At 50.9% G+C, this 26,600-nt stretch overlaps 1 protein-coding gene across 3 annotated transcripts in view; it reads left to right on the top strand.

Annotated features, from left to right (window-relative positions):
* USP34 (ubiquitin specific peptidase 34) overlaps positions 1-26,600 on the top strand; it is a 386,361-nt gene that overhangs the window by 173,074 nt on the left and 186,687 nt on the right. For all 3 annotated transcript variants that reach the window (XM_075339351.1, XM_075339349.1, XM_075339350.1), the window contains 4 exons: positions 4,703-4,803; positions 5,675-5,884; positions 20,646-20,771; positions 20,943-21,065. In XM_075339351.1, the coding sequence (XP_075195466.1) occupies positions 4,703-4,803; positions 5,675-5,884; positions 20,646-20,771; positions 20,943-21,065 (560 nt within the window). The remainder of the gene's footprint in view (positions 1-4,702; positions 4,804-5,674; positions 5,885-20,645; positions 20,772-20,942; positions 21,066-26,600) is intronic.

Below are 26,600 nucleotides of genomic sequence, written 5' to 3' on the forward strand. Positions count from 1 at the left end.
TGAAGTTGCCCTTAGACAAACAGCTGTCACTCCGGTTGGCGGTGCGCTCTCTCCTGAGGCCCCGCCGTTATACCCTCAGGCGTCTGATGCAGGTGCTGGGTCAAATGGTGGCGTCCATGGAGGCTGTTCCCTTTGCCCAGTTCCATCTGCGCCCCCTGCAGCTGGACATTCTCCGCTGTTGGGACAAGCGGCCTTCCTCCTTACACAAGTCAGTGGCTCTGTCGCCATGGACCAAGAGCTCTCTTCAGTGGTGGCTTCGGCCCCTCTCCCTGTCCCAAGGGCGCTCCTTCCTGGCCCCGTCCTGGGTGATTCTCACCACGGATGCCAGCCTATCCGGCTGGGGAGCGGTATGTCTCCATCACAGAGCACAGGGCACTTGGACTCCGTCGGAGTCAGCCTTTTCAATCAATGTGCTGGAAACCAGAGCCGTGTTTCTAGCTCTCTTAGCATTTCACCACCTGCTGGCGGGCAGGGACATTCGAGTCCAGTCAGACAACGCGACAGCGGTTGCCTACATCAACCATTAAGGCGGGACACGCAGCCGCCTGGCAATGATGGAGGTACAACGCATTCTTCAATGGGCGGAGGACTCCAGGTCCACCATATCCGCAGTCCACATCCCAGGCGTGGACAACTGGGAGGCAGATTTTCTCAGCCGTCAAAGCGTGGACGGTGGCGAGTGGTCCCTGCACCCGGCAATATTTCAGTCGATCTGCCGCAAATGGGGCACTCCGGACGTGGACCTAATGGCATCCCGTCACAACAACAAAGTTCCGGTTTACGTGGCTCGCTCCCACGATCCTCAGGCCTTCGCCGCGGACGCTCTGGTTCAGGACTGGTCGCATTTTCGTCTGTCCTACGTGTTTCCCCCTCTAGCTCTCTTGCCCAGAGTCCTGCGCAAGATCAGAATGGAGGGTCGTCGAGTCATCCTCATTGCACCAGACTGGCCCAGGCGAGCTTGGTATCCGGACCTGCTCCAACTGTCCGTACAGATGCCGTGGCATCTCCCGGACCGTCCAGACCTACTCTCGCAAGGTCCGTTTTTCCGTCCGAATTCTGCGGCTCTCAAATTGACGGCGTGGCTCTTGAGTCCTGGATTTTGACGGCTTCTGGTATCCCCCCTGAAGTCATCTCCACTATGACTCGGGCCCGTAAGTCTTCCTCCTCTAAGATCTATCACAGGACTTGGAAAATTTTCCTGTCCTGGTGTCGCTCTACCGGCCATCCTCCTTGGCCATTCTCCTTGTCGACCCTTCTGTCTTTTCTACAGTCCGGTCTGCAGCTAGGACTGTCCCTCAACTCTCTCAAGGGACAAGTCTCAGCTCTGTCAGTTCTGTTCCAGCGGCGTCTCGCTCGGCTGGCTCAGGTCCGCACCTTCATGCAGGGTGCGTCTCACATCATTCCGCCTTATCGGCGGCCCTTGGACCCCTGGGACCTTAACTTGGTTCTCACGGTCTTGCAGAAACCCCCCTTTGAGCCTCTAAGGGAGGTTTCTTTGTACCGTCTTTCACAGAAGGTGGCCTTTCTGGTTGCCATAACTTCTCTCAGGAGAGTCTCTGATTTGGCTGCGCTCTCCTCGGAGTCACCTTTTTTAGTTTTTCATCAAGACAAGGTGGTTCTCCGTCCGACTCCGGACTTTCTTCCTAAGGTGGTCTCTCCCTTCCACCTTAACCAGGACATTTCCTTACCTTCCTTCTGTCCGGCCCCTGTTCATCGCTTTGAAAAAGCTCTACATACTCTAGATCTGGTGCGTGCTCTCCGGATCTATGTGTCTCGCACCACTGCGCTTAGGCGGTGGACCTCTCTTTTTGTGCTAACCACAGGTCGGCGCAAGGGCCTCCCTGCTTCTAAGCCGACCTTAGCCCGTTGGATTAGGTCGACCATCTCTGACGCCTACCAGAGTACGCAGTCGCCTCCCCCGCCGGGGATCAAAGCACACTCGACCAGAGCTGTCGGTGCCTCTTGGGCTTTTAGGCACCAGGCTACGGCTCAACAAGTCTGTCAGGCTGCCACTTGGGTTAGCCTGCATACCTTCTCGAAGCACTACCAAGTGCATGCTCATGCTTCGGCAGATGCGAGCTTGGGCAGACGCATTCTTTAGGCGGCAGTCGCCCATTTGTGAATTTAGGTTCTGCCTACTTCTTAGTTTTTCTGTTTATTCCCACCCAGGGACTGCTTTGGAACGTCCCAAGGTCTGGGTCTCCCAAAGGAACGATAAAGAAAAAGAGAATTTTGTTTACTTACCATAAATTCTTTTTCTTATAGTTCCGTATTGGGAGACCCAGCTCCCTCCCTGTTGCCTGTTGGCAATTTCCTTGTTCCGCGTGTTTTCACCGGCTGTTGTCGTGGACAGAGTCTCCGGTTGTTCCGGCTCTTGCTCTGTTCTACTTGTGGGTGGCTATTCTCCTTCAGCTTTTGCACTAAACTGGCTGTGACTGGCTCACCAGGGGGTGTATAAGCTCAGAGGGAGGAGCTACACTTTTAGGTGTAGTACTTTGTGTGTCCTCCGGAGGCAGAAGATAAACACCCAAGGTCTCTGTCTCCCAAGACTGAACTATAAGAAAAATAATTTACGGTAAGTAAACAAATTCTCTTTTTTTTGACGTTTTCTAGTACACTATATGGTAAAACTGATGGTTTCATTTAAAAGTACAGCTCGTTCCGCAAAAAATGAGCCCTCACATGACCATATTGACTGAAAATTAAAAAAGTTACGCGTCTCAAAAAAAGAATGGCGAAGAAATAAAAACGGAAAGCGAAAAATCGGCCAGTCGTGAAGGTGTTAAGGGGTTAAAAAAATTCACAAGCTTGTCCAAAAGTGGCGCACGTTTTGCGCTATTTTCCGAAACCTGTAGTGTTCTCATTTTTCGGGATCTGGGGCTCAGTGACTGCTTATTTTTTGCATCTCGAGCTGACTGTTTTAACTGTACCATTTTTGCGCAGATGCTACGTTTTGATCGACCGTTATAGCATTTTGCGCAAAATTTGCGGCGACCAAAAAACATTTTGGAGTTTGGAATTTTTTTGCCACTACGCCGTTTACCAATCAGATTAATTGATTTTATATTTTGATAGATCGGGCATTTCTGAACACGGCGATACCAAGTGTGGGGGTTTTTTAACCCTTTAATTTTCAATGGGGTGAAAGGGGGTGATTTAAACTTTTATTTTTTAATTTTTTTTTTTTTTTTTTTTTTTTTAGTTTGTACTAGTCTCCCTAGGGGGCTATATTGATCAGCAGTCCGATCGCTCTGCCCCTATCTGCAGATCACAGCTACAGAGCTGAGAACTGCAGATTTGGTGCTTTACTTTCAATGCTGGCTGTATTCCGGCATTGAGAGGAAGTGACTCATGTTAGCTACAGGCGTCATCACATGACCCTATGCTACCATGGCAACCACCGGAAGTCACGTGATCATGCCACGTGACTTCCAATGGGGGCGGGGTAAGTCACTGTAATGGTGGCGCGCATATACATCTTGCTGCCAGATTTTGGCAGCGAGATGTAAGGGGTTAATAGTCATGGGTGTAAGCGATTCCACTCGCACTTAGCAGGCACACATGTCAGCTGTTGAAAACCGCTGATATGTGTGCGTATCGCCGCGACCTGCCCACGGCAGGGGGCGGGGATTAACCTCACACGATCCATGACGTACCCAGTACGTCATGGGTCGTTAAGGGGTTAAGAAGAATGTGGATTTCTCTGGAACAAGACATCGGATCACAGATATCAATATATAGGTTTATTCAGCTCTCTATGACCTACGTGCCCATCTAGATGGTTTAGGAGGGTGCATCCTACTGATAATGCCCTTTAAGCCTGTAAAAATATGCAGCGGTTTGTTGCCAGGGAGGTTTTGTAAAAAGTTTAAAAGAATTTTCCATTCAAATCGCAAAGTTGGACATATCAATTAATCATAAGTTAGCACAGCAGATAGTTTGGCCATTTTTACTTTCTGGATATTGGACACTAAGGCTATGTGCGCACGTGTGAGTATTACATGCAGTTACGCTGCGCTCTATGGAGATTGTGCAGGGGCCGTGCGCACGTGGCGTCTTAGAGCGCAGTGCTTCGGCTGCTGCCCGAAGCGCGCATTCTAAGAAGTGACATGTCACTTCTTCCGTGCGCTTTGCCGGCAGCCCCTGCTCTGTCTATGGCAGGAGCTGCAGGCAGAGCGCACGTTCTCTGCCGGCACCATGCGCTTCAGAACGGAGCTTTTCAGCTTCGCTCTGAAGCGCACCCTTTAGGTGCGGTGCAGAGCGCACACGTACGCACATAACCTTACTGTATCCAGATTGGTTTCACCTTTGAATTTTGCCTATGTTCACACTGGCATCTTGGTTTTATTAATTGCATAAGTTGTTGTATTGTTCCAGATTCACGTCCAGACCTATCCTGAAGAGTGACTGATTACATTTTGGTATCGTTTTCTTTTCCAAAATAGGAGCAAATCAGTATTTTTGCAAGGGAAATATACAAAATGATCAAACTCCATACACACAAGATTGGGGCTTTTAGATAATTTAGTGACAAATTTATAATTGGCAGGAAAGGTCGAATTTAACTCTGTAACGTTTGATATCTTCTCTTCTCATTTACTAGTATATGGTTAATTTTACATGTTGTGTAAGTCCTCTTTAGATTTTCATTGGTTGTGGTCTTCGTAAAAATAAAGATTGTTTATATATTTTTTTTGGACAGGTGGCCTTATGGGTCCAGTTCGCATGATTTCATCAGGCCATGAACTAACAACTGATTATGATGAGAAGACTCTTCATGAGCTGGGATTTAAGGATATGCAGGTATTTCCAAGAGGGGTGGATTTCTATTGATGCCATTTTAAAGGGAACCTGTCACCAGATTTTTCCCTATTAAACTAAAAGAATCCCCTTCTGCTCCTGGGCTGTATTCTATGAAGGTGCACCTTGACCCTGACTCCCCTTCCAGACCCCAAAAATAACTTTATAAGACCTGGCTGTTAGGTATGCTAATTACCTTGGTTGGCCAGATGGGCGGGCTCATTTTCTGTTCCTCCCCCCCCTTCCTGCCGCTGATCGCCGTTTTCCTTCCTTGATTGATGGGATGACGCCCTCAGTAATCCTCCTCGTCGCATTTTCAAATCTCGCGCCTGTGCAGTTAAGTCTGCTCGCGCAGGCGCAGTTCGCTCTGCCATATTGCGGGAAGAGCAGAAAACAGCTGCCCTAGCTCGCGCCGGTGAGCTCAATGCACAGGCGCGAGATTATGGGCGGATACAAGCATGGCGCTGGTGAGGTTATGCAAAGTGCTGACCTCACCAGCGCCATGGTCGTACCCGCTCATAATCTGGCGCCTGCACATTTAGCTCACCGGCGCAAGTTAGGGCAGCTGTGTTTTCTGCTCTGGCCGCGATATGGCAGAGCGAACTGCGCCTGCACGAGCCGACCTAACTGCACAGGCGCGAGATTTGAAAATGCGACGAGTAGGATGACGGAGGGCGTCATCCCATCAATCAAGGAAGGAGACTGCGATCAGCGGCAGGAGGGGGGAAATGATAGTTAAAAAAGGCTCTGTTTTTTGTGTGTCTATCTGGACTATAGTTACAATTCCTAGATGTGTTGCAATATTTCCTCTTTCTTAATAATATGTTCTGGAACAATTCTTTAAATGTAATAATTGCCTTGTACCTTTTATCAGATGGTATTTGTATCTTTGGGGGCACCACGTCGCGAAAGAAAAGGAGAAGGTGTTCAGCTCCCAGCCTCATGTCTGCCCCCACCACAGAAGGAAAATATCCCCATGCTTCTCCTATTACAAGAACCTCATCTCACCACGCTGTTTGACTTGTTGGAAATGCTAGCCTCTTTTAAGCCTCCATCTGGGGAGATGGATTTATTGGACATTGAGGTAAGACATATATGTATTTATATTATGTGTGTCTTTGTTTTTTATTATACCGATGATGTCTTGGTTGGAATCACTCTGTATTCTCAGTGCTGCCTGTCTGCAGTGCTCACCATTGAGCCTCTATTTATTTAAGAAAGGTTAGGCTAAGATATATAATTTACAAAACTGATGATATTGCCATGCACTTGTCATAAAAAGAATATATCTAATAGCATTTCTCACCTATCCACAACATAATGTATAATTGATTGGAGTCCTGTCTGTGAATGGGGTAATGATTGCACATGTGTGGCCAACCCTGCACTCACTGTCCATAGGAGCATTGGTCACACTCGTGTAGTGCTGCTCCCATAACTAGAGTTGAGCGCGGTTCGTGGTTCGTGGTTCTCCAGTTCGCGGCTCGAGTGATTTTGGGGCATGTTCTAGATCGAACTAGAACTCGAGCTTTTTGCAAAAGCTCGATAGTTCTAGAAACGTTCGAGAACGGTTCTAGCAGCCAAAAAACAGCTAAATCCTAGCTTGGTTTCTGCTGTAATAGTGTAAGTCACTCTGTGAATCAAACTATTATCACATTTCAGTGTATAGTGTGCGTGAACAGCGCCTTCAGATCACTGCTGTTTCTATAATGGCGATCGCCATTTTTTTTTTTTTCTTGTCTTCCTTCCCTAAGCGCGCGCGTCTTGTGGGGCGGGCCAGCATGTCAGCCAATCACAGACACACACACACCTAAGTGGACTTTGAGCCAGAGAAGCAACGGCATGTGTGATAGGATCTGCATGTCACATGTCCCTGCATTATAAAACCGGACATTTTCTTCACGAACGCCATTATCTGCCTTCTGCGTCTTTGGTGTCAGACATCAGTGTCGCAGCTCCGTCCTCCTGAGTCCTATAGCCGATACAGCTGTATGCGCTGCATACACAGCGTTAGACAGCTTAGGGAGAGCACATTCTAGCAGTCCTTTTAAGGGCTCAAACCGGCAGGGTCAGAGAGCCATAAGTGACAGGTCCTGCAAACAGCAACAGCGTCTGTGTAGCCCAGGTCAGGGATTTCCTCCCTGCATTTCACCATTAGGAGGGAATAGAAAGGCAGACTTCCATTCCTCTACCCAGAGCACCACAATCCTGCCACTGTACCCTCTTGTCCTCTGCACACTCCAACTCATTCTAAGTAAGCCATTATACTAACAAACATTCAGTGTACCTAGTGGCATCCTATACGTGGCTATTGGACTTTGCTATAGTCCCACTAGTGCAAAGACATTTGCAGAGCACGTCTGCCTGCATTGCACACTACAACTTTTTTAAACTAAGCAATTTTACTAGCAAACACTCAGTGTACCTAGTGGCATCCTATACGTGGCTATTGGACTTTGCTATAGTCCCACTAGTGCCAAGACATTTGCAGAGCGCATCTGCCTGCGTTGCACACTCCAACTAATTATAACTAAGCCATTATACTTGCACACACTAAGTGTTTTTTAGTGGCATCCTATACGTGGCTATTGGACTTTGCTATAGTCCTACTAGTGCCAAGACATTTGCAGAGCGCATCTGCCTGCGTTGCACACTCCAACTAATTATAACTAAGCCATTATACTAGCACACACTCAGTGTACCTAGTGGCATCCTATACGTGGCTATTGGACTTTGCTATAGTCCTACTAGTGCCAAGACATTTGCAGAGCGCATCTGCCTGCGTTGCACACTCCAACTAATTATAACTAAGCCATTATACTAGCACACACTCAGTGAACCTAGTGGCATCCTATACGTGGATATTGGACTTTGCTATAGTCCCACTAGTGCCAAGACATTTGCAGCACGTCTGCCTGCGTTGCACACTCCAACTAATTATAACTAAGCCATTATACTAGCACACACTTAGTGTACCTAGTGGCATCCTATACGTGGCTATTGGACTTTGCTATAGTCCCACTAGTGCCAAGACATTTGCAGCACGTCTGCCTGCGTTGCACACTCCAACGAATTATAACTAAGTTACATTGTCAGGGATATTTATTCTTTATTATTCTGCTGTTAATAAAGCTAGACCACCACTGCAATCTTCACCACCTCTCAATTTTTACTACCACATTTTCAGTCCACAATCTTGTCGCAATCAACATGAGTGGCAAAATGACAGATGCTGGTGGAAAGGGGAAGAGGCGTGGTGGAAAAGGCAAAAAAGGTTTTGTCAGTGGGGAAGGTGCCAAAGCTCCATTATCATCTGCTGAAGATAGACCATCTACTAGCAAAAGTAAGATGTCTACTACTTATTGTGGACAATCCGATGTGCTCCCTTTTTTACGGACACGAACAAGAGGAACAAAGGTAGATGATGGGCAAAAAAGGAAAATGCTTGAATGGATCTCAAGTGGTCCAACAAGTGCCCTCTCAGCCACTTCAAGTACCGCATCCAAAAAACACCATTCCTCTGAGTTGTCATCCCAATCACACTTGATTTCTCCCAGCTCTGAAGTCTCCATCAGCCCTGCACAGTATGGTGGAACTGAGATGGCTGAGTCTGCAGAGCTGTTCAGTCACACTATAGCCTGGGAATCAGAGGTCTGCTCCCAAGCTACAGTGAGTACAGAACAGGAAATGGTCTGCAGTGATGCCCAGAACCTTTGTGACTCAGATTCAGGCCGTGAGGACCAAGTTTCTGAGCATAATGTTGACCCTTTGTCACAAACTGTAACACCTGTGGTTATAGACAATGAGGAACATACTGATGAAGATGAGACGCAGATACCCGATTGGGATGACAACTTAAATATTCGGTCAGGGCAAGAAGAGGCTCGGTCTGAGGGGGAGGGGAGTGCGAACACAACAATTGATGATGACGTTCTAGATCCCACCTACTGTCAACCCCCAGTCAGGCACTCGAGGAGGTCAACAGAGGCGGTGGAGGAGGATGCAACCGACGACGAAGTTACCTTGCGCCTTCCTGGACAGAGTCGGAGCACTGGTAGCACGTCTACAACTGCATCCTCAGCCACCACTCTGCCTATGAGCATTATTCGGGGTGGATCAACAGGTCGCATGGCCTCTAAGCCTTGCCTAGCCTGGGCCTTTTTTCACATCGAAAAAGATCGCCCAACTCATGTGATATGTAACATTTGTCATGATTCTGTTAGTAGAGGTCAAAACCTCAGCAGTTTGACAACTTCTTCCATGAATCGTCACATGAATAAATATCATAAGTCCCGGTGGGAAGCTCACCGTGCTGCAATGCCGGCTAGCGGAGCGAACCATCCACCGCCCGCCCCTTCCAGTGCATCCGCGCGCTCTTCATCTTCTAGGACTGTGGGGACAGCTGTCACACCTGTTTTTCCACGCAAAACTTCCACCACTGTAACCGCAACAGGCAGTTTGCTTGTAAGGTCGTCAGTTGGTTTGGAAGGGGAAACAAGTGAGTGTGTACAGCTCTCTCAGACATCGATAGCACCAACGTTGGATGAAGGCAACATCATGTGTCCGCCTGCACTTTCCTCACAAACCTGCATTTTTCCAGGGACACCCTACTCAACACCGTCTACACACAGCAGCCAGATCTCTGTCCCTCAGATGTGGTCAAATAAAAGGCCACTTCCTCCGACCCATGACAAAGCTAAGAGGTTGACTCTATCCCTCTGTAAGCTCTTGGCTACCGAAATGCTGCCTTTCCGCCTAGTGGACACACAGGATTTTAGAGACCTTATGTCTGTCGCTGTGCCCCAGTACCAGATGCCTAGTCGCCACTACTTCTCTAAGAAAGGTGTGCCCGCGCTACACCAGCATGTCGCACACAACATCACCGCTTCCTTGAGAAACTCTGTGTGTGAACGGGTGCATTTCACCACCGATACTTGGACCAGTAAGCATGGACAGGGACGTTACATGTCGCTGACTGGGCACTGGGTAACTATGGTGATAGATGGTGAAGGGTCTGCTGCACAAGTCTTGCCGTCCCCACGACTTGTGTGTCAATCCTCTGTCTGTCCAAGTTCCGCCACAGCTTCTGCATCCTCCACCTCATCTGGGTCCTCCACCTCCGCCCCAAGCCTGCCTGGTCAGGCCACCAGCGTTCTCACTGCGCAGAAGGAATCACGCACGCCTCATTACTATGCTGGCAGCCGAGCGCAACGGCATCAGGCGGTCTTTAGCTTGACATGTCTTGGTAATAAGAGTCACACAGCTGAGGAGTTGTGGTCAGCTCTGCGGTCCGAGTTTAATAAATGGTTGTCTCCACTCAACCTGCAGCCTGGTAAGGCCGTGTGCGACAATGCTGCAAACCTGGGTGCGGCCCTTCGCCTGGGCAAGGTGACACACGTACCTTGTATGGCTCATGTGTTGAACCTTGTCGTGCAGCAATTTTTAACACACTATCCCGGCCTAGATGGCCTTCTGAACAGGGCACGAAAACTGTCTGCTCACTTCCGGCGTTCAAGCGCCGCAGCTGAGCGACTTGCATCGCTACAGAAGTCTTTCGGCCTGCCGGTTCATCGCCTGAAATGCGATGTGGCGACACGCTGGAATTCAACTCTCCACATGTTACAGCGACTGTGGCAGCACCGCAGAGCCCTGGTGCAATACGTCATGACGTATAGCCTGGGCCAACGAGATGCAGAGGTGGGGCAGATCACCCTGATGGAGTGGTCTCAGATCAAGGACCTATGCACCCTTCTGCACAGTTTCGACATGGCGACGAATATGTTTAGCTCTGACAATGCCATTATCAGCATGACGATTCCAGTCATTTACATGCTGGAGCACACGCTAAACACTATTCGGAGTCAGGGGGTGGGACAACATGAAGGGGAGGAACTACAGGAGGATTCATATGTGCAAGGGACAACAACATCACCAAGGTCCAGACGTTCATCATCACCAACGCAGCAGGCATGGGACCATGGGGAACAGGGATCGACAAGGGCGCATAGTAGCAGGCGAAATGTTGAGCAAGGTGCAGGAGAACATGAAGAAATGGAGGACGAACTGTCCATGGACATGGAAGACTCAGCGGATGAGGGAGACCTTGGTCAAATTTCAGTTGAAAGAGGTTGGGGGGAGATGTCAGAGGAAGAAAGAACGGGTAGCACCTCTATGCCACAAACACAGCGTGGACTTGGTCCGCATGGCTGCGCAAGACACATGAGTGCCTTTTTGTTGCACTACCTCCAACATGACAGTCGTATTGTCAAAATTAGAAGTGATGATGACTACTGGATTGCCACACTATTAGATCCCCGGTACAAGTCCAAATTTTGTGACATAATTCCAGCCATAGAAAGGGACGCACGTATGCAGGAGTATCAGCAGAAGCTGTTACTCGATCTTAGCTCGGCTTTTCCACCAAACAACCGTGCAGGTGCAGGGAGGGAATCTCCCAGTTGTAACTTGACAAACATGGGACGGTCTCGTCATCTTCACCAGTCTACCCGTACCAGTAGGACCGTATCTAGTGCCGGTAACAGCAATTTTATGGAATCTTTTCATAATTTTTTTAGACCCTCTTTTGCAAGGCCACCAGAGACAACAAGTCTGACACATACTCAACGGCTGGAGAGGATGATACAGGAGTATCTCCAAATGAACATCGATGCCATGACTGTGCAACTGGAGCCTTGCTCCTTTTGGGCTTCAAACATAGAAAAATGGCCAGAGCTCTCCAGTTACGCCTTGGAGATTTTGTCGTGTCCAGCTGCCAGCGTTGTCTCTGAACGTGTATTCAGTGCTGCTGGGTGTGTGCTGACAGATAAGCGCACGCGTCTGTCCAGTGACAATGTGGACAGACTGACGTTCATCAAAATGAACAAGTCATGGATCCAGAAGGAATTTACTACCCCTGTGTCATCCTGGGGAGAGTAAATGCTTGTGGATTTGGAATGTGCTTGATGCAAATCAAAACATCCTGTTTGCAACTAGGGCCCAAGTGCTGCCACTGATGGGGTGGGTGTCTGTGTGGCCCAATTTTTGGAAAAAAGGGAGACTCCGCTTGGAGTAACCCTTGCTTACATTGTTTTTAAAAGAAGCCAAGATGAACAAGTCATGGGTCAGCAAAGACTTTGCTACCTACCCCGGTGTCATCCTGGGGACGGTTAATTATGGGGTATTTTTGAATGTGATTGATGCAAATGTAGCTGTGAAGTGTACAACTAGGGCCCAAGTGCTGCCACTGATGGGGTGGGTGTCTGTGTGGCCCAATTTTTGGAAAAAAAGGGAGACTCCGCTTGGAGTAACCCTTGCTTGATGTGTTTTTAAAAGAAGCCAAGATGAACAGAGCTGGGATCAGGAAAGACTTTGCTACCTACCCCGGTGTCATCCTGGGGACGGATAAGAATGGCGTATTTCTTCGGCGCTCTGTTGGGAGACCCAGACGATTGGGTGTATAGCTACTGCCTCCGGAGGCCACACAAAGCATTACACTAAAAAGTGTAAGGCCCCTCCCCTTCTGGCTATACACCCCCAGTGGGATCACTGGCTCACCAGTTTTCGGCTTTGTGCGAAGGAGGTCAGACATCCACGCATAGCTCCACTGTTTAGTCAGCAGTAGCTGCTGACTATATCGGATGGAAGAAAAGAGGGCCCATATGGGGCCCCCAGCATGCTCCCTTCTCACCCCACTGGTGGTTTGTAAGGTTGAGGTACCTATTGCTGGTACGGCGGCTGGAGCCCACATGCTGTTTTCCTTCCCCATCCCCCTGAGGGGCTCTGAGGAAGTGGGATCTTACCGGCCCCAAAGCCCTGAGGCCGGGCTCCATCCACAGACCCATTGAACCTGCTGGATGTGGAGCGGGAGTGCCGTTCAGGGACATGGCCCTGCACCATTCAGGTACTCTGTGTCCCCGTACACAGGCACAGCACACTCCAGACTTGCTGGGTGTGCTAGTGCGCCGGGGACAGTAAAGGGTTACAGTCACTGCAGCCTAGCTGAGTGACTTTATTTATTGGGAACTACCGCGCCGGACGCTCCGGGAGCGGCGGCGCGGCTGGGACTTGTAGTGCGCCGGGGACTTAGCGCCGACCGCGCTTTTACGGCGGCGGCGCTTATAAATCCAGTCCCCGGCTTTTGCGGCCTAGCTCCGCTTCGTTCCCGCCCCCACCCTGTCAATCAGGGTAGGGGAGAGACGCTGTACAATCAGCAGCGCCGAGGGCTGGAGCCTTATTTACATGCTCCAGCCCTCTCACTAGACACTGTGGGACGCCGGTTTCCCGCTCTGACTTGGGGCACGCCCACGGCCCGCCCCTACTCACACGAGCTGGAGAAGGACGCCGGCAGCCATTCCTGCAGCCCGAGCTGGGAGAACGGACTCTGGGCAACCAGGCACAGGACTAGGGCGACCACACACCCGCTTATAGGCGGGCGGTAAGCGGCACCTGGGGTGCTGACACTAAATACCGCAGTTTGTCTATTTGTATTTTAAGCTTACACTGCATAGGTCGCTATTTTGGGCTATATGCCCTCTTAGATGGCGACACATCAGCAGCAGGAAAGCATGGGTGCTAAGGCACAGGCTTTCTATGCTGCTTGTATTGCACGTACTGAGGTGTTCATGTGTATTTATGCTTGTATGCTATACACTGCACTGTACGGTCGCTAGTCTTGGCTATATTCGCCATAGAATGGCTAGACTACAGCAGCAGAAAAGCAAGGGTGCTGAGGCACAGGTTTTTTTCTATGCTGCTTGTATTGCAGGTGTTGCAGTGTTCATTTGTACTTATGCTTGTATGCTATACATTGCACTGTATGGTCGCTATTCTGGGCTATATTCCCCTAGATGGCTAGTCTACAGCAGCAGAAAAGCAGGCTTTCTATGCTGCTTGTATTGCATGTGCTGCAGTGTTCATTTGTACTTTATGCTTGTATGATATACATTGCACTGTACGGTCGCCATTCTTGGCTCTATAAGTCGGCAGCAGCATATAAGCAACACAGGCTTTCGATGCTGTTTTTACTGCATGTGATACTGTTCCACGGCACTGCTCCCCATTGTGTGCAATGCTCCCCTGTAGCACTTGGTCAGCCGGGGTCTCTACTTGACGTGGCCAAAAGAACCACCTCTCAACCCTGTCCAAGGACAGGGACGGAGTTGCAATGACATAGAGACTTGCAGTCCGGACAGGCCTTGGGCAATCTGGATCATTGCTCCCTGGCCACCCTCACTTGGAATAAAATCGGTGCTCCGGGGGGGGTCCCAGGAGGCTCTCTGTATGATGAGGCAGACGTAGCTCATCAGGACTTTGATCCTGACACCGCTCTCACTCCGGATACACCGGATGGTGACGCCATAAGGAATGATCCTATAGCGTCCTTCAATGGAATGTTGGATCTTTTCTCCCTCAGCTCCCCCACCCAGCGGAGGAGTCAGCTTCACAGCAGGAGAAGTCCCATTTCAGTAGCTCAAACTTATATTGAGTATTGTTCTGGCCACGCTGACTTCAGAGAAGCAGTCCAGGAACACCACGCTTCCCAGATAAGCGTTTTCTCCAAACGTATTAAGGATACACGTTATCACTTTCCCCCTGAAGTGGTCAGGCGTTGGACCCAGGGTCCAAAGGTGGATTCTCCGATCTCCAGGCTTGCGGCTAGAGCCATAGTTGCAGTGGAGATGGGACTTCACTTACAGATGCCATTGACAGACAGATGGACTCTGGTTGAAATCTGTCTATGAGGCTATCGGCGTGTCGGTTGCTCCGGCATTCACAGCCGTATGGGCACCCTAAGCTCTTCAGCTGTTCTTGCGCAGCTGGTCTTGAGCACAGGTACATCTGTGCCGCAGGGGCGTCCGTAACCTCGCAATGTCTGCATTGCAACTTACCCTATTAATGCTGTCCTGGAAGGACAGTCGAGGTTTCGGTCCTTCCCAGGCTCGGGCAGGTCCCAATTGTCCTCGTCCAAAAGGGCTGAAAAGCCTCAGAGGGGCTCAGCTGCCGGCCGGGCTCAATCACGCCCAAGGAAGGCAGCCGGAGGACCCGCTACCAAGGCGGTCTCCTCATGACTCTCAGCTCTCTCATCTTTCCGCATCCGCGGTTGATGGCAGACTCGCTCGCCTTTGGCGACATTTAGCTGCCACAGGTCACAGACCGGTGGGTGAGGGACAGTGTGCCCACGTGCACAGGACAGAGTTCTGTTCTCGTCCTCCGGCTCGATTCTTCAGAACGTCCCCACCTCCCCACCGAGCAGATGCTCTTCTGCAGGCAGAAGGAGTGGTAATCCCGGTTCCTCTTCAGGAACAAGACACGGTTTTCCTCCAATCTGGTTGTGGTGCCAAACAAGGATGGCTCTTTCCGTTCCGTTCTGGACCTAAAACTGCTCAACAAGCACGTGGAGGCCAGGCGGTTCCGGATGATACCCTCCGCTCCCTCATTGCCTCAATGTCTCAAGGACATTTCCTAGCATCAATAGACATCAAAGATGCTTATCTCCACGTGCCGATTGCTACAGAGCACCAATGTTTTTCTACATTTCGTGATAGGAAACGACCATCTTCAGTTCGTAACTCTGCCATTCGGGCTGGCGACAGCCCCACGGGTGTTCGCCAAGGTCATGACGGCAGCGGTAGCAGTCTTGCACTCACAGGGACACTCTGTGATCCCTTACTTGGACGATCTACTTGTCAAGGCACCCTCTCAAGAGGCATGCCAACTCAGCCTGAATGTTGCGCTGGAGACTCTCCAGACGTTCGGGTGGATCATCAACTTCTCAAAGTCAAACCTGTCACGACCCAATCACTAACGTATCTTGGCATGGAGTTTCATACCCTCTCAGCGGTAGTGAAGCTTCCGCTGGACAAGCAGCGGTCACTACAGACTGGGGTGCAGACTCTCCTTCAAGGTCAGTCGCACTCCTTAAGACGCCTCATGCACTTCCTCGGGAAGATAGTGGCGGCAATGGAGGCGGTTCCGTTTGCGCAGTTTCATCTGCGTCCACTTCAATGGGACATTCTCCGCCAATGAGACGGGAAGTCAACATCCCTGTACAGGAAAGTATCCCTTTCACAGACGGCAAGGACTCTCTGCAATGGTGGCTTCTTCCCACCTCATTATCACAGGGAAGATCCTTCCTACCACCGTCTTGGGCGGTGGTCACGACAGACGCGAGTCTGTCAGGGTGGGGAGCGGTTTTTCTCCACCACAGGGCTCAGGGTCCGTGGACTCAGCAGGAGTCCACCCTTCAGATCAATGTTCTGGTAATCAGAGCAGTGTATCTTGCCCTACTAGCCTTCCAGCAGTGGCTGGAAAGAAAGCAGATCCGAATTCAGTCGGACAACTCCACAGCGGTGGCATACATCAATCACCAAGGAGGGACACGCAGTCGGCAAGCCTTCCAGGAAGTCCGGCGGATTCTGATGTGGGTGGATGCCACGGCCTCCACCATATCCGCAGTTCACTTCCCCGGCGTAGAAAACTGGGAGGCAGACTTCCTCAGTCGCCAGGGCATGGACGCAGGGGAATGGTCCCTTCACCCGGACGTGTTTCAGGAAATCTGTCGCCGCTGGGGAAGGCCGGACGTCGACCTAATGGCGTCCCGGCACAACAACAAGGTCCCAACCTTCATGGCACGGTCTCGCGATCAAAGAGCGCTGGCGGCAGACGCCCTAGTGCAAGATTGGTCGCAGTTCCGGCTCCCTTATGTGTTTCCACCTCTGGCACTCTTGCCCAGAGTGCTACGCAAGATCAGATCCGACTGCAGCCGCGTCATACTCGTCGCCCCAGACTGGCCGAGGAGGGCGTGGTATCCGGATCTGTGGCAGCTCACGGTCGGCCAACCGTGGGCACTACCAGACCGACCAGACTTACTGTCCCAAGGGCCGTTTTTCCATCGGAATTCTGCGGCCCTGAACCTGACTGTGTGGCCATTGAGTCCTGGATCCTAGCGTCTTCAGGATTATTCCACGGGGTCGTTGCCACCATGAGACAGGCTAGGAAGCCCACGTCCGCTAAGAACCACAGAACGTGGAGGATATTCTTATCCTGGTGCTCTGCTCAGGGAGTGTCTCCCTGGCCATTTGCATTGCCTACCTTTCTTTCTTTCCTGCTATCTGGGTTAGAAAAAGGTTTGGCGCTCGGCTCCCTTAAAGGTCAGGTATCGGCGCTATCCGTCTTTTTTCAGAGGCGTTTGGCACGCCTTCCTATGGTGCGCACGTTCCTACAGGGGGTTTGCCATATCGTTCCCCCGTACAAGCGGCCGTTAGATCCATGGGATCTGAACAGGGTACTAGTTGCCCTCCAGAAGCCGCCCTTCGAGCCTCTGAGGGAGGTTTCACTTTCTAGACTATCCCAGAACGTGGCTTTTCTGGTAGCGATCACATCTCTTCGGAGAGTGTCTGAGCTGGCAGCGCTGTCATCCAAGACTCCCTTCCTGGTCTTCCACCAGGACAAGGTAGTGCTGCGCCCCATTCAGGAGTTTCTCCCGAAGGTGGTATCCTCTTTTCATCTTAATCATCTTATCTCCTTGCCTTCGTTTGGTCCTCATGCAGTTCATGAGAAGGATTTACATTTGTTAGATCTGGTGAGAGCACTCAGAATCTACATTTCCCGCACGGCGCCCTTGCGCCGTTCGGATGCACTCTTTGTCCTTGTCGCTGGTCAGCGCAAAGGGTCGCAGGCTTCTAAGGCCGCCCTGGCTAGAGGGATCAAGGAACCAATTCTTGAAGCCTACCGTTCTGCTGGGCTTCCGGTTCCATCAGGGCTGAAGGCCCATTCAACCAGAGCCGTGGGTGCTTCCTGGGCATTACGACACCAGGCTACGGCTCAACAGGTGTGCCAGGCAGCTACCTGGTCGAGTCTGCACACTTTCACCAAACATTATCAGGTGCATACCTATGCTTCGGCGGACGCCAGCCTAGGTAGAAGAGTCCTGCAGGCGGCAGTTGCCTCCCCGTAGGGGAGGGCTGTCTTGCAGCTCTAACATGAGGTATTTCTTTACCCACCCAGGGACAGCTTTTGGACGTCCCAATCGTCTGGGTCTCCCAATAGAGCGCCGAAGAAGAAGGGAATTTTGTTACTTACCGTAAATTCCTTTTCTTCTAGCTCTTATTGGGAGACCCAGCACCCGCCCTGTTGTCCTTCGGGATTTTTGGTTTGTTTGCGGGTACACATGTTGTTCATGTTGAACGGTTTTCAGTTCTCCGATGTTACTCGGAGTGAATTTGTTTAAACCAGTTATTGGCTTTCCTCCTTCTTGCTTTTGCACTAAAACTGGTGAGCCAGTGATCCCACTGGGGGTGTATAGCCAGAAGGGGAGGGGCCTTACACTTTTTAGTGTAATGCTTTGTGTGGCCTCCGGAGGCAGTAGCTATACACCCAATCGTCTGGGTCTCCCAATAAGAGCTAGAAGAAAAGGAATTTACGGTAAGTAACAAAATTCCCTTCTTTTGAATGTGCTTGATGCAAATCAAAACATCCTGTTTGCAACTAGGGCCCAAGTGCTGCCACTGATGGGGTGGGTGTCTGTGTGGCCCAATTTTTGGAAAAAAGGGAGACTCCGCTTGGAGTAACCCTTGCTTGATGTGTTTTTAAAAGAAGCCAAGATGAACAGAGCTGGGATCAGGAAAGACTTTGCTACCTACCCCGGTGTCATCCTGGGGACGGATAAGAATGGCGTATTTTTGAATGTGCTTGATGCAAATCAAAACATCCTGTTTGCAACTAGGGCCCAAGTGCTGCCACTGATGGGGTGGGTGTCTGTGTGGCCCAATTTTTGGAAAAAAGGGAGACTCCGCTTGGAGTAACCCTTGCTTACATTGTTTTTAAAAGAAGCCAAGATGAACAAGTCATGGGTCAGCAAAGACTTTGCTACCTACCCCGGTGTCATCCTGGGGACGGTTAATTATGGGGTATTTTTGAATGTGATTGATGCAAATGTAGCTGTGAAGTGTACAACTAGGGCCCAAGTGCTGCCACTGATGGGGTGGGTGTCTGTGTGGCCCAATTTTTGGAAAAAAAGGGAGACTCCGCTTGGAGTAACCCTTGCTTGATGTGTTTTTAAAAGAAGCCAAGATGAACAGAGCTGGGATCAGGAAAGACTTTGCTACCTACCCCGGTGTCATCCTGGGGACGGATAAGAATGGCGTATTTTTGAATGTGCTTGATGCAAATCAAAACATCCTGTTTGCAACTAGGGCCCAAGTGCTGCCACTGATGGGGTGGGTGTCTGTGTGGCCCAATTTTTGGAAAAAAAGGGAGACTCCGCTTGGAGTAACCCTTGCTTGATGTGTTTTTAAAAGAAGCCAAGATGAACAGAGCTGGGATCAGGAAAGACTTTGCTACCTACCCCGGTGTCATCCTGGGGACGGTTAATTATGGGGTATTTTTGAATGTGATTGATGCAAATGTAGCTGTGAAGTGTACAACTAGGGCCCAAGTGCTGCCACTGATGGGGTGGGTGTCTGTGTGGCCCAATTTTTGGAAAAAAAGGGAGACTCCGCTTGGAGTAACCCTTGCTTGATGTGTTTTTAAAAGAAGCCAAGATGAACAGAGCTGGGATCAGGAAAGACTTTGCTACCTACCCCGGTGTCATCCTGGGGACGGATAAGAATGGCGTATTTTTGAATGTGCTTGATGCAAATCAAAACATCCTGTTTGCAACTAGGGCCCAAGTGCTGCCACTGATGGGGTGGGCGTCTGTGTGGCCCAATTTTTGGAAAAAAGGGAGACTCCGCTTGGAGTAACCCTTGCTTACATTGTTTTTAAAAGAAGCCAAGATGAACAAGTCATGGGTCAGCAAAGACTTTGCTACCTACCCCGGTGTCATCCTGGGGATGGATAAGAATGGCGTATTTTTGAATGTGCTTGATGCAAATGTAGCTGTATAGTGTACAACTGGGGCACAACTGCTGCCACTGAAGGGGTGGGTGTGTGTGTGGCCCAATTTTTGGAAAAAATGGAGACTCCGCTTGGAGTCACCTTGCGGTGTTTTACATGATTTTAGAAGGGCGTGCCATGCCTATATCTGTGTGTCCTCCTCTTTTTCCTTGTCCAGCTGTTTTGTTTTCGCATGAGTATATGTCCTTGTCACTTTCCAATGTGTTTGAGTTGTTTGTCACCTTTAGGACACCTTTGAGGGTGTTTTCTAGGTGTTTTTCTGTGTTTGTGATTGCCTGCCATTGTTTCCTATGCAGTTCGAGTTCGGTTCGTCGAACGTTCGACGAACCGAACTCGAACGGGAGGTCCGTTCGGCGAACCAACCTCGAGCCGAACCGCGACCGGTTCGCTCATCTCTACCCATAACCCCAGAAGTGAATGGACTGGAGATCACAAATATACACATTGTGTTTACATACGGGACACAGGAGCTGTTTTTGTGATCAGTATGGGTCTCCGCAGTCAGACCCCAACTAATAATAATTATCACTTTTCTATGTATAGGTAGTGTTATTTGGAGGATAACCCCTTTTTAAATTGGACACTTTGAGGGTATGCGCACACGTTAAATGTTTGCAAAAATTCCTGCCAGGAAAACGCAGCTGCAAAAAACTCAAGTTTTTGCGCTTTAATGCATTTTGGCATGAGGTTTTGGTGCACATTTTTACCATTCATTAGCGTGAGTGAAATCTGCAGCAAAATCGTTGAAAGAAGTGATATGCTGCAGATTTACCAAATGTGCGGATTCTTTTCACTTTGCTGGCATCAGTAAATTTGTGTCAAATCTGCGCAGAAAAAGTGCAACAAGTCTGCAACGTGTTCCCAGACCCTTATTGCTTTATACAGTCTTTATATGAAAGGGAAGCAGCAAAGCATTATTCTAGCTACTAATTTTATCCACTTCATTGCAGAGTGCAAGGTGTGAAGAACTGCATCTCCACGCGGAGAACCTATCCAGACGTGTCTGGGAGCTCCTGATGTTACTTCCTACCTGTCCTAATATGCTGCAGGCATTCCAGAATGTGTCCGAAGAGCAGGTGAGGGCACCCCAATGTTGGGGACATTTCCTATACACACGGTACTTTGCAGTGATGTAGAGATAAGGGCACGACAATATCCGTACACAGTTCTTCTTTCTACATTCCACGCACCTGCAGTGCTGCATATATTTTTTTTTTATAGTAATACATAGATTTTTTACTTTTAAGGGAAATGACGGGCCTTGCTGGAAAGACTTGCTTCGAATAAAAAGCGCGCACAAGCTTCTGTATGCACTAGAAATTATTGAAGCTCTGGGAAAGCCAAACAGGCGGATAAGAAGAGAATCCACGGTAATGGCCTCGTGTGAATACAATTATTCTTGTACATTATCGTCACTAGAAATCACAACTCTTAGGCTATGTTCACAGAAAGGTGTGTTGTTTTTTTTGTCTGAGGCTGACTCTGAATTATGCACGTTGTATAGCTGCAGGTTCACATACACATTAGCCACATTCAGTGGTGCTAATATGCATGTAGCTAGATAGATAATGTGCTTTCAGGACTAAATCTGTGTAAACCAATTTTCAAACAGCATCTGAATAATCTGCCAGTGTTTAAAGGGAACCTGTCACCAGTTTTTTAGCCTGTAAGCTGCAGCCACCACCACCGGGCTCTTATATACAGAATTCTAACATGCTGTATATAAGAGCCCGGGCCGGTAGTATAACATCAAATATTTTTTTTATAATACTTAATGGTCGCGCGGTTGGCTCGTATAGGTGTCTCCGTTCTCCGGTGCGGACCCCTCCCCTTTCAGCCATCTTCGTCCTCTCTCTGAAGCCTGTGTGCATGACCCGTCTACGTCATACACACTCGCCGGTCCTGTGCAGGCGCACTACAATACTTTGATCTGACCTGCTCAGGGCAGATTAAAGTGCGCCTGCTCAGGACCTGAATGCCGGCGAGTGTGGATGATGTCGGACCCATCATGCACCGCGGCTAGAGAAGGAGAACAAAGATAGCCAAAAGAGGCGGCACTGGGAACTTGACAACGGAGACGCCCATTAGGCCCACCGCGCGACCATTAGGTAAGTATAGTGTTTTCTTTATCGTTCCTATGGGAGACCCAGACATTGGGTGTATAGCTTCTGCCTCCGGAGGACACACAAAGTACTACACTCAAAAGTGTAGCTCCTCCCTCTGAGCTTATACACCCCCTGGAGAACCAGATCTAGCCAGTTTATCGCTTTGTGTTCAGGAGGCATACATCCACACATGCATTCTCATCTGATTTTTCATTTTTGGAAAGAGTTTGAAGAAAAGCGGGTCCAAGCCTGGACCCCCGGCATGTCCCTTCTCACCCCACTGTGTCGGCGGTGCTGTTAAGGTTGATTCCAAGGCTGGAGCCTTACATGCCGTGCTCCTTCACCATCCCTCCGGGCTCTGGCTTGAAGTGGGAGCCAGCACGGTTCTCCATGCTTGGCAGGAGACCGGTCTCCATCCGCAGCCCTTCAGGATCCTGCTGGACCGGAGAACTCGCCCCCAGGGACTTGGAACCCTGCGTCTCAGCAAGCTAAGTACCTGAGACGTTTATATATGGGGTCCCTTGTACTTTATTGTTCGGGGAGAGTGTGCTGAGTGATTTTTGTGACATTTCCGGCGGGTTCTCTGGCTGTCGCCTGAGAACCGCGCCGATGGTGCCTGCGCGCCGGCTGCACCGCTCAAATTTAGGCCCCGGCTTCGCCGGAGGCCTACTTTCGGTTTCACTGCCCTCGCATGTCATTCATGCAGAGGGACAGTGCGGCTCCGCCCAGCGGCCGTTCTACACAGGGGAGAGACACTCCTCACTGAGTTCATGTCTCCTCCCCTGTAGGTCTCTTTGGCCCTCCAGATCCCGCTCTCAGAGAGAGTCCCGCCCCCTCTCTTCACTCCGGCGCCATTTTCTCAGCGTTCTTCCCTGCGATCAGCGCTGGCTGCAGCATCCCTGCTGAGGTGCTTGGGGGTCCGGGCTTTGGGATCTGGAGGGCACACAAACCGCTCCAGCGGTCTGGTAAGCCACAACCTCTGGTTGTGGACCTTTTGTATATACTCTCTGGGGGTCATTCTGGCAGAGCCCCCACTTCAGCAGCATGTCTCACACGAGGAGCAAGGCTCCAAAGCTGTATTCAGTATGCACTGCATGTAAGCTCCTACTGCCTGAACCGAGCACCTATCCACATTGTGATGCCTGCTCTAACCTGACGATGCCTCAGCCTGGAATCGCCCCCCCAGTGGTCTCTCAGGCTGCTCCGGTCCCTGTGGCTGAACCCCCGGCTTGGGTAGAATCCTTATCTAGGTCTATCTCCCAGTCTTTTGCCGACTCCATGGGACAGCTGTCCAGGACTTTGCTGAACATGCATCAGCCCCCTTCACAGGGTGCCTCTGCTGCTAGTGCTCTCTCAGCGGAGCTCACAGAGGATTCATCATCTGGTCCCAGACCCCGTCCTCCTAAAAGGAGACGCAGGGCTCCCTCTTCTTCCTCGTACCGCGGCTCTGTTTCAGACGCTGACTCGCGGGACGAGGAGGATGCCTTTACAGGGGGCTCGGAGGCTAACTCCATGTGCCCCATTGATCTGTCAGAAAGTGACTCAGATGTTAGTGATTTGATTGCGTCCATTAATTCTGTACTGGATCTCAATCCGCCAGTATCGGAGGAGCAACCCTCTCTGGCAGAAAAGCACCAGTTTACCTCGCCTAAGAGGACAAAGAGTGTGTTCTTTAACCACTCCAGTTTTCAGGCCGCTGTGACCAAGCCCAGGGCCTGTCCTGTCAAACGCTTCCCAAAGTGTGGTTCTGATGACCGGTTTCCATTTCCACCTGAGGTGGTCAAGGAGTGGGCTCATTCACCAAAGGTAGACCCTCCGGTGTCTAGGCTATCAGCCCGGACCGTTGTGTCGGTGGCTGACGGCACCTCACTTAAGGATTCCACTGACCGCCAGGTCGACCTTCTGGCCAAGTCTGTGTATGAAGCTGCGGGGGCCTCGTTCTCCCCAACTTTTGCAGCAGTGTGGGCTCTCAAAGCCATCTCTGCTTCTCTAGAGGAGATGCATTCCCTAACCAAGGAATCTATGCCTGAGATGGTTGCCTTAACTTCCCAAGCTTCAGCTTTTTCATCCTATGCCATGTCTGCCATGCTGGAGGCTTCTCACTGCACTGCGGTGGCTTCGGCTAATTCCCTCGCTATCCGCAGGATCCTGTGGCTTCGAGAGTGGAAGGCAGATGCTTCCTCGAAGAAGTTCCTTGCTGGACTCCCTTTTGCTGGGTCCAGGCTGTTCGGTGAACAGCTGGATGAAATTATTAAGGAGGCTACTGGCGGGAAGAGTACTTCCATGCCACAAACCAAAACCAGGAAACTTGTCCAGGGTAGGAATCAGTCGAGGTTTCGTTCCTTTCGTTCCTCCAACTGGTCGTCCTCTAAGCCCTCGGCCTCGTCCACTAACTCAGCCAAGGACCAAAAATCCAGCTGGCGCACAAAAGCGCGTCCACAGAAGACCGCAGGAGCTGCTGCCACTAAGGCAGCCTCCTCTTGACTATCTGTCCGCGCCAGCAACGTCCTTAGTCGGTGGCAGGCTCTCCCACTTTGGCGACGTGTGGTTTCAACATGTCTCCGATCAGTGGGTGCGGGATATCATCTCCCACGGCTACAGGATAGAATTCTCTTCCAGCCCGCCAAACAGATTTTTTCTGTCTACTCCCCCCTGCTACAAGGCCGCCGCCTTCTCACAGGCCGTGGCAGCCTTGCAGGCCAACGGAGTAATTGTACCAGTTCCTGCCCGGGAACGGTTCAGAGGTTTCTACTCAAATCTCTTCCTAGTCCCCAAAAAGGACGGTTCCTTCCGGCACATCCTGGATCTCAAGCTTCTCAACAAGCATGTTCAGGTGCGGCGTTTTCGCATGGAGTCTCTGCGATCAGTCATTGCCTCAATGACCCAAGGGGATTTCCTGGCATCCATCGACATCAGAGATACCTATCTGCATGTGCCAATTGCAGTTTCACACCAGCGTTGGCTACGTTTTGCAATCGGAGAGGAACATTTCCAATTCGTCGCTCTCCCCTTCGGGTTAGCCACGGCCCCTCGGGTATTCACCAAGGTCATGGCAGCAGTGGTTGCGGTTCTGCACCTCCAGGGGTTGGCAGTGATTCCTTACCTGGACGACCTTCTAGTCAAGGCTTCATCCAGCGCAGACTGTCAGCGGAGTGTCTCGCTCACTCTCGCCACTCTAGCCCAATTCGGGTGGCTTGTCAATCTGCCCAAATCCACTCTGACTCCGACCCAGAGTCTCACGTACCTAGCGATGCAGTTCGAGACTCTGCCGGCACTTGTGAAGCTGCCCTTAGTCAAACAGCAGTCCCTCCAACTGGCGGTGCGCTCTCTGCTAAGGCCCCGCCGTTATTCCATCAGGCACCTGATGCAGGTGCTGGGTCAGATGGTGGCGTCAATGGAGGCTGTTCCCTTTGCCCAGTTCCATCTGCGCCCCCTGCAGCTGGACATTCTCCGCTGCTGGGACAAGCAGCCTTCCTTCTTGCACAGGCTAGTGGCTCTGTTGCCGCAGACCAGGAGCTCTCTTCAGTGGTGGCTTCGGCCCCTCTCTCTGTCTCAGGGGCGCTTCTTCCTGGCCCCGTCCTGGGTGATCCTCACCACGGATGCCAGTCTATCCGGCTGGGGAGCGGTATGTCTCCGCCACCGAGCGCAGGGCACTTGGACTCCGTCCGAGTCAGCCCTCTCGATCAATGTGCTGGAAACCAGAGCTGTGCTTCTAGCTCTCCTAGCCTTTCACCACCTGTCGGCGGGCAAGCACATCCGAGTCCAGTCAGACAACGCGACAGCGGTTGCCTACATCAATCACCAAGGCGGGACACGCAGCCGCCTGGCAATGTTGGAGGTTCAACGCATCCTTCAATGGGCGGAGGACTCCAAGTCCACCATATCCGCAGTCCACATCCCAGGCGTGGAAAACTGGGAAGCAGATTATCTCAGCCGTCAAACCGTGGACAGTGGCGAGTGGTCCCTGCATCCGGCAGTGTTTGTCAATCTGCCGCAAGTGGGGCACTCCGGAAGTGGACCTAATGGCATCCCGTCACAACAACAAGTTTCCGGTTTACGTGGCTCGCTCCCACGATCCTCAGGCCTTTGCAGCGGACGCTCTGGTTCAAGATTGGTCCCAGTTTCGTCTGTCCTACGTGTTTCCCCCTCTAGCTCTCTTGCCCAGAGTTCTGTGCAAGATCAGAATGGAGGGCCGTCGAGTCATCCTCATTGCTCCGGACTGGCCCAGGCGAGCTTGGTACCCAGACCTGCTCCATCTGTTCGTAGAGGTGCCGTGGCATCTTCCGGACCGTCCAGTCCTTCTCTCACAAGGTCCGTTTTTCCGCCACAATTCTGCGGCTCTCAGATTGACGGCGTGGCTCTTGAGTCCTGGATCTTGACGGCTTCTGGTATTCCCCCCTGAAGTCATCTCCACTATGACTCGGGCCCGTAAGTCTTCCTCTTCCAAGATCTATCACAGGACTTGGAAGGTTTTCCTGTCCTGGTGTCGCTCTTCCGGCCATTCTCCTTGGCCTTTTTCCTTGCCGACCCTTCTGTCTTTTCTACAGTCCGGTCTGCAGCTAGGACTATCCCTCAACTCTCTCAAGGGAGAAGTCTCAGCTTTGTCAGTTCTGTTCCAGCGGCGTATCGCCCGGCTGGCTCAGGTCCGCACCTTCATGCAAGGTGCGTCTCACATCATCCCGCCTTACCGGTGGCCCTTGGATCCCTGGGACCTCAATTTGGTTCTCACGGTTTTACAGAAACCCCCCTTTGAGCCTCTTAGGGAGGTTTCTTTGTTTCGTCTTTCACAGAAGGTGGTCT

Source organism: Anomaloglossus baeobatrachus, chromosome 3 (assembly GCF_048569485.1).
Source record: "Anomaloglossus baeobatrachus isolate aAnoBae1 chromosome 3, aAnoBae1.hap1, whole genome shotgun sequence".
Classification (NCBI taxonomy): Eukaryota; Metazoa; Chordata; class Amphibia; order Anura; family Aromobatidae; genus Anomaloglossus; species Anomaloglossus baeobatrachus.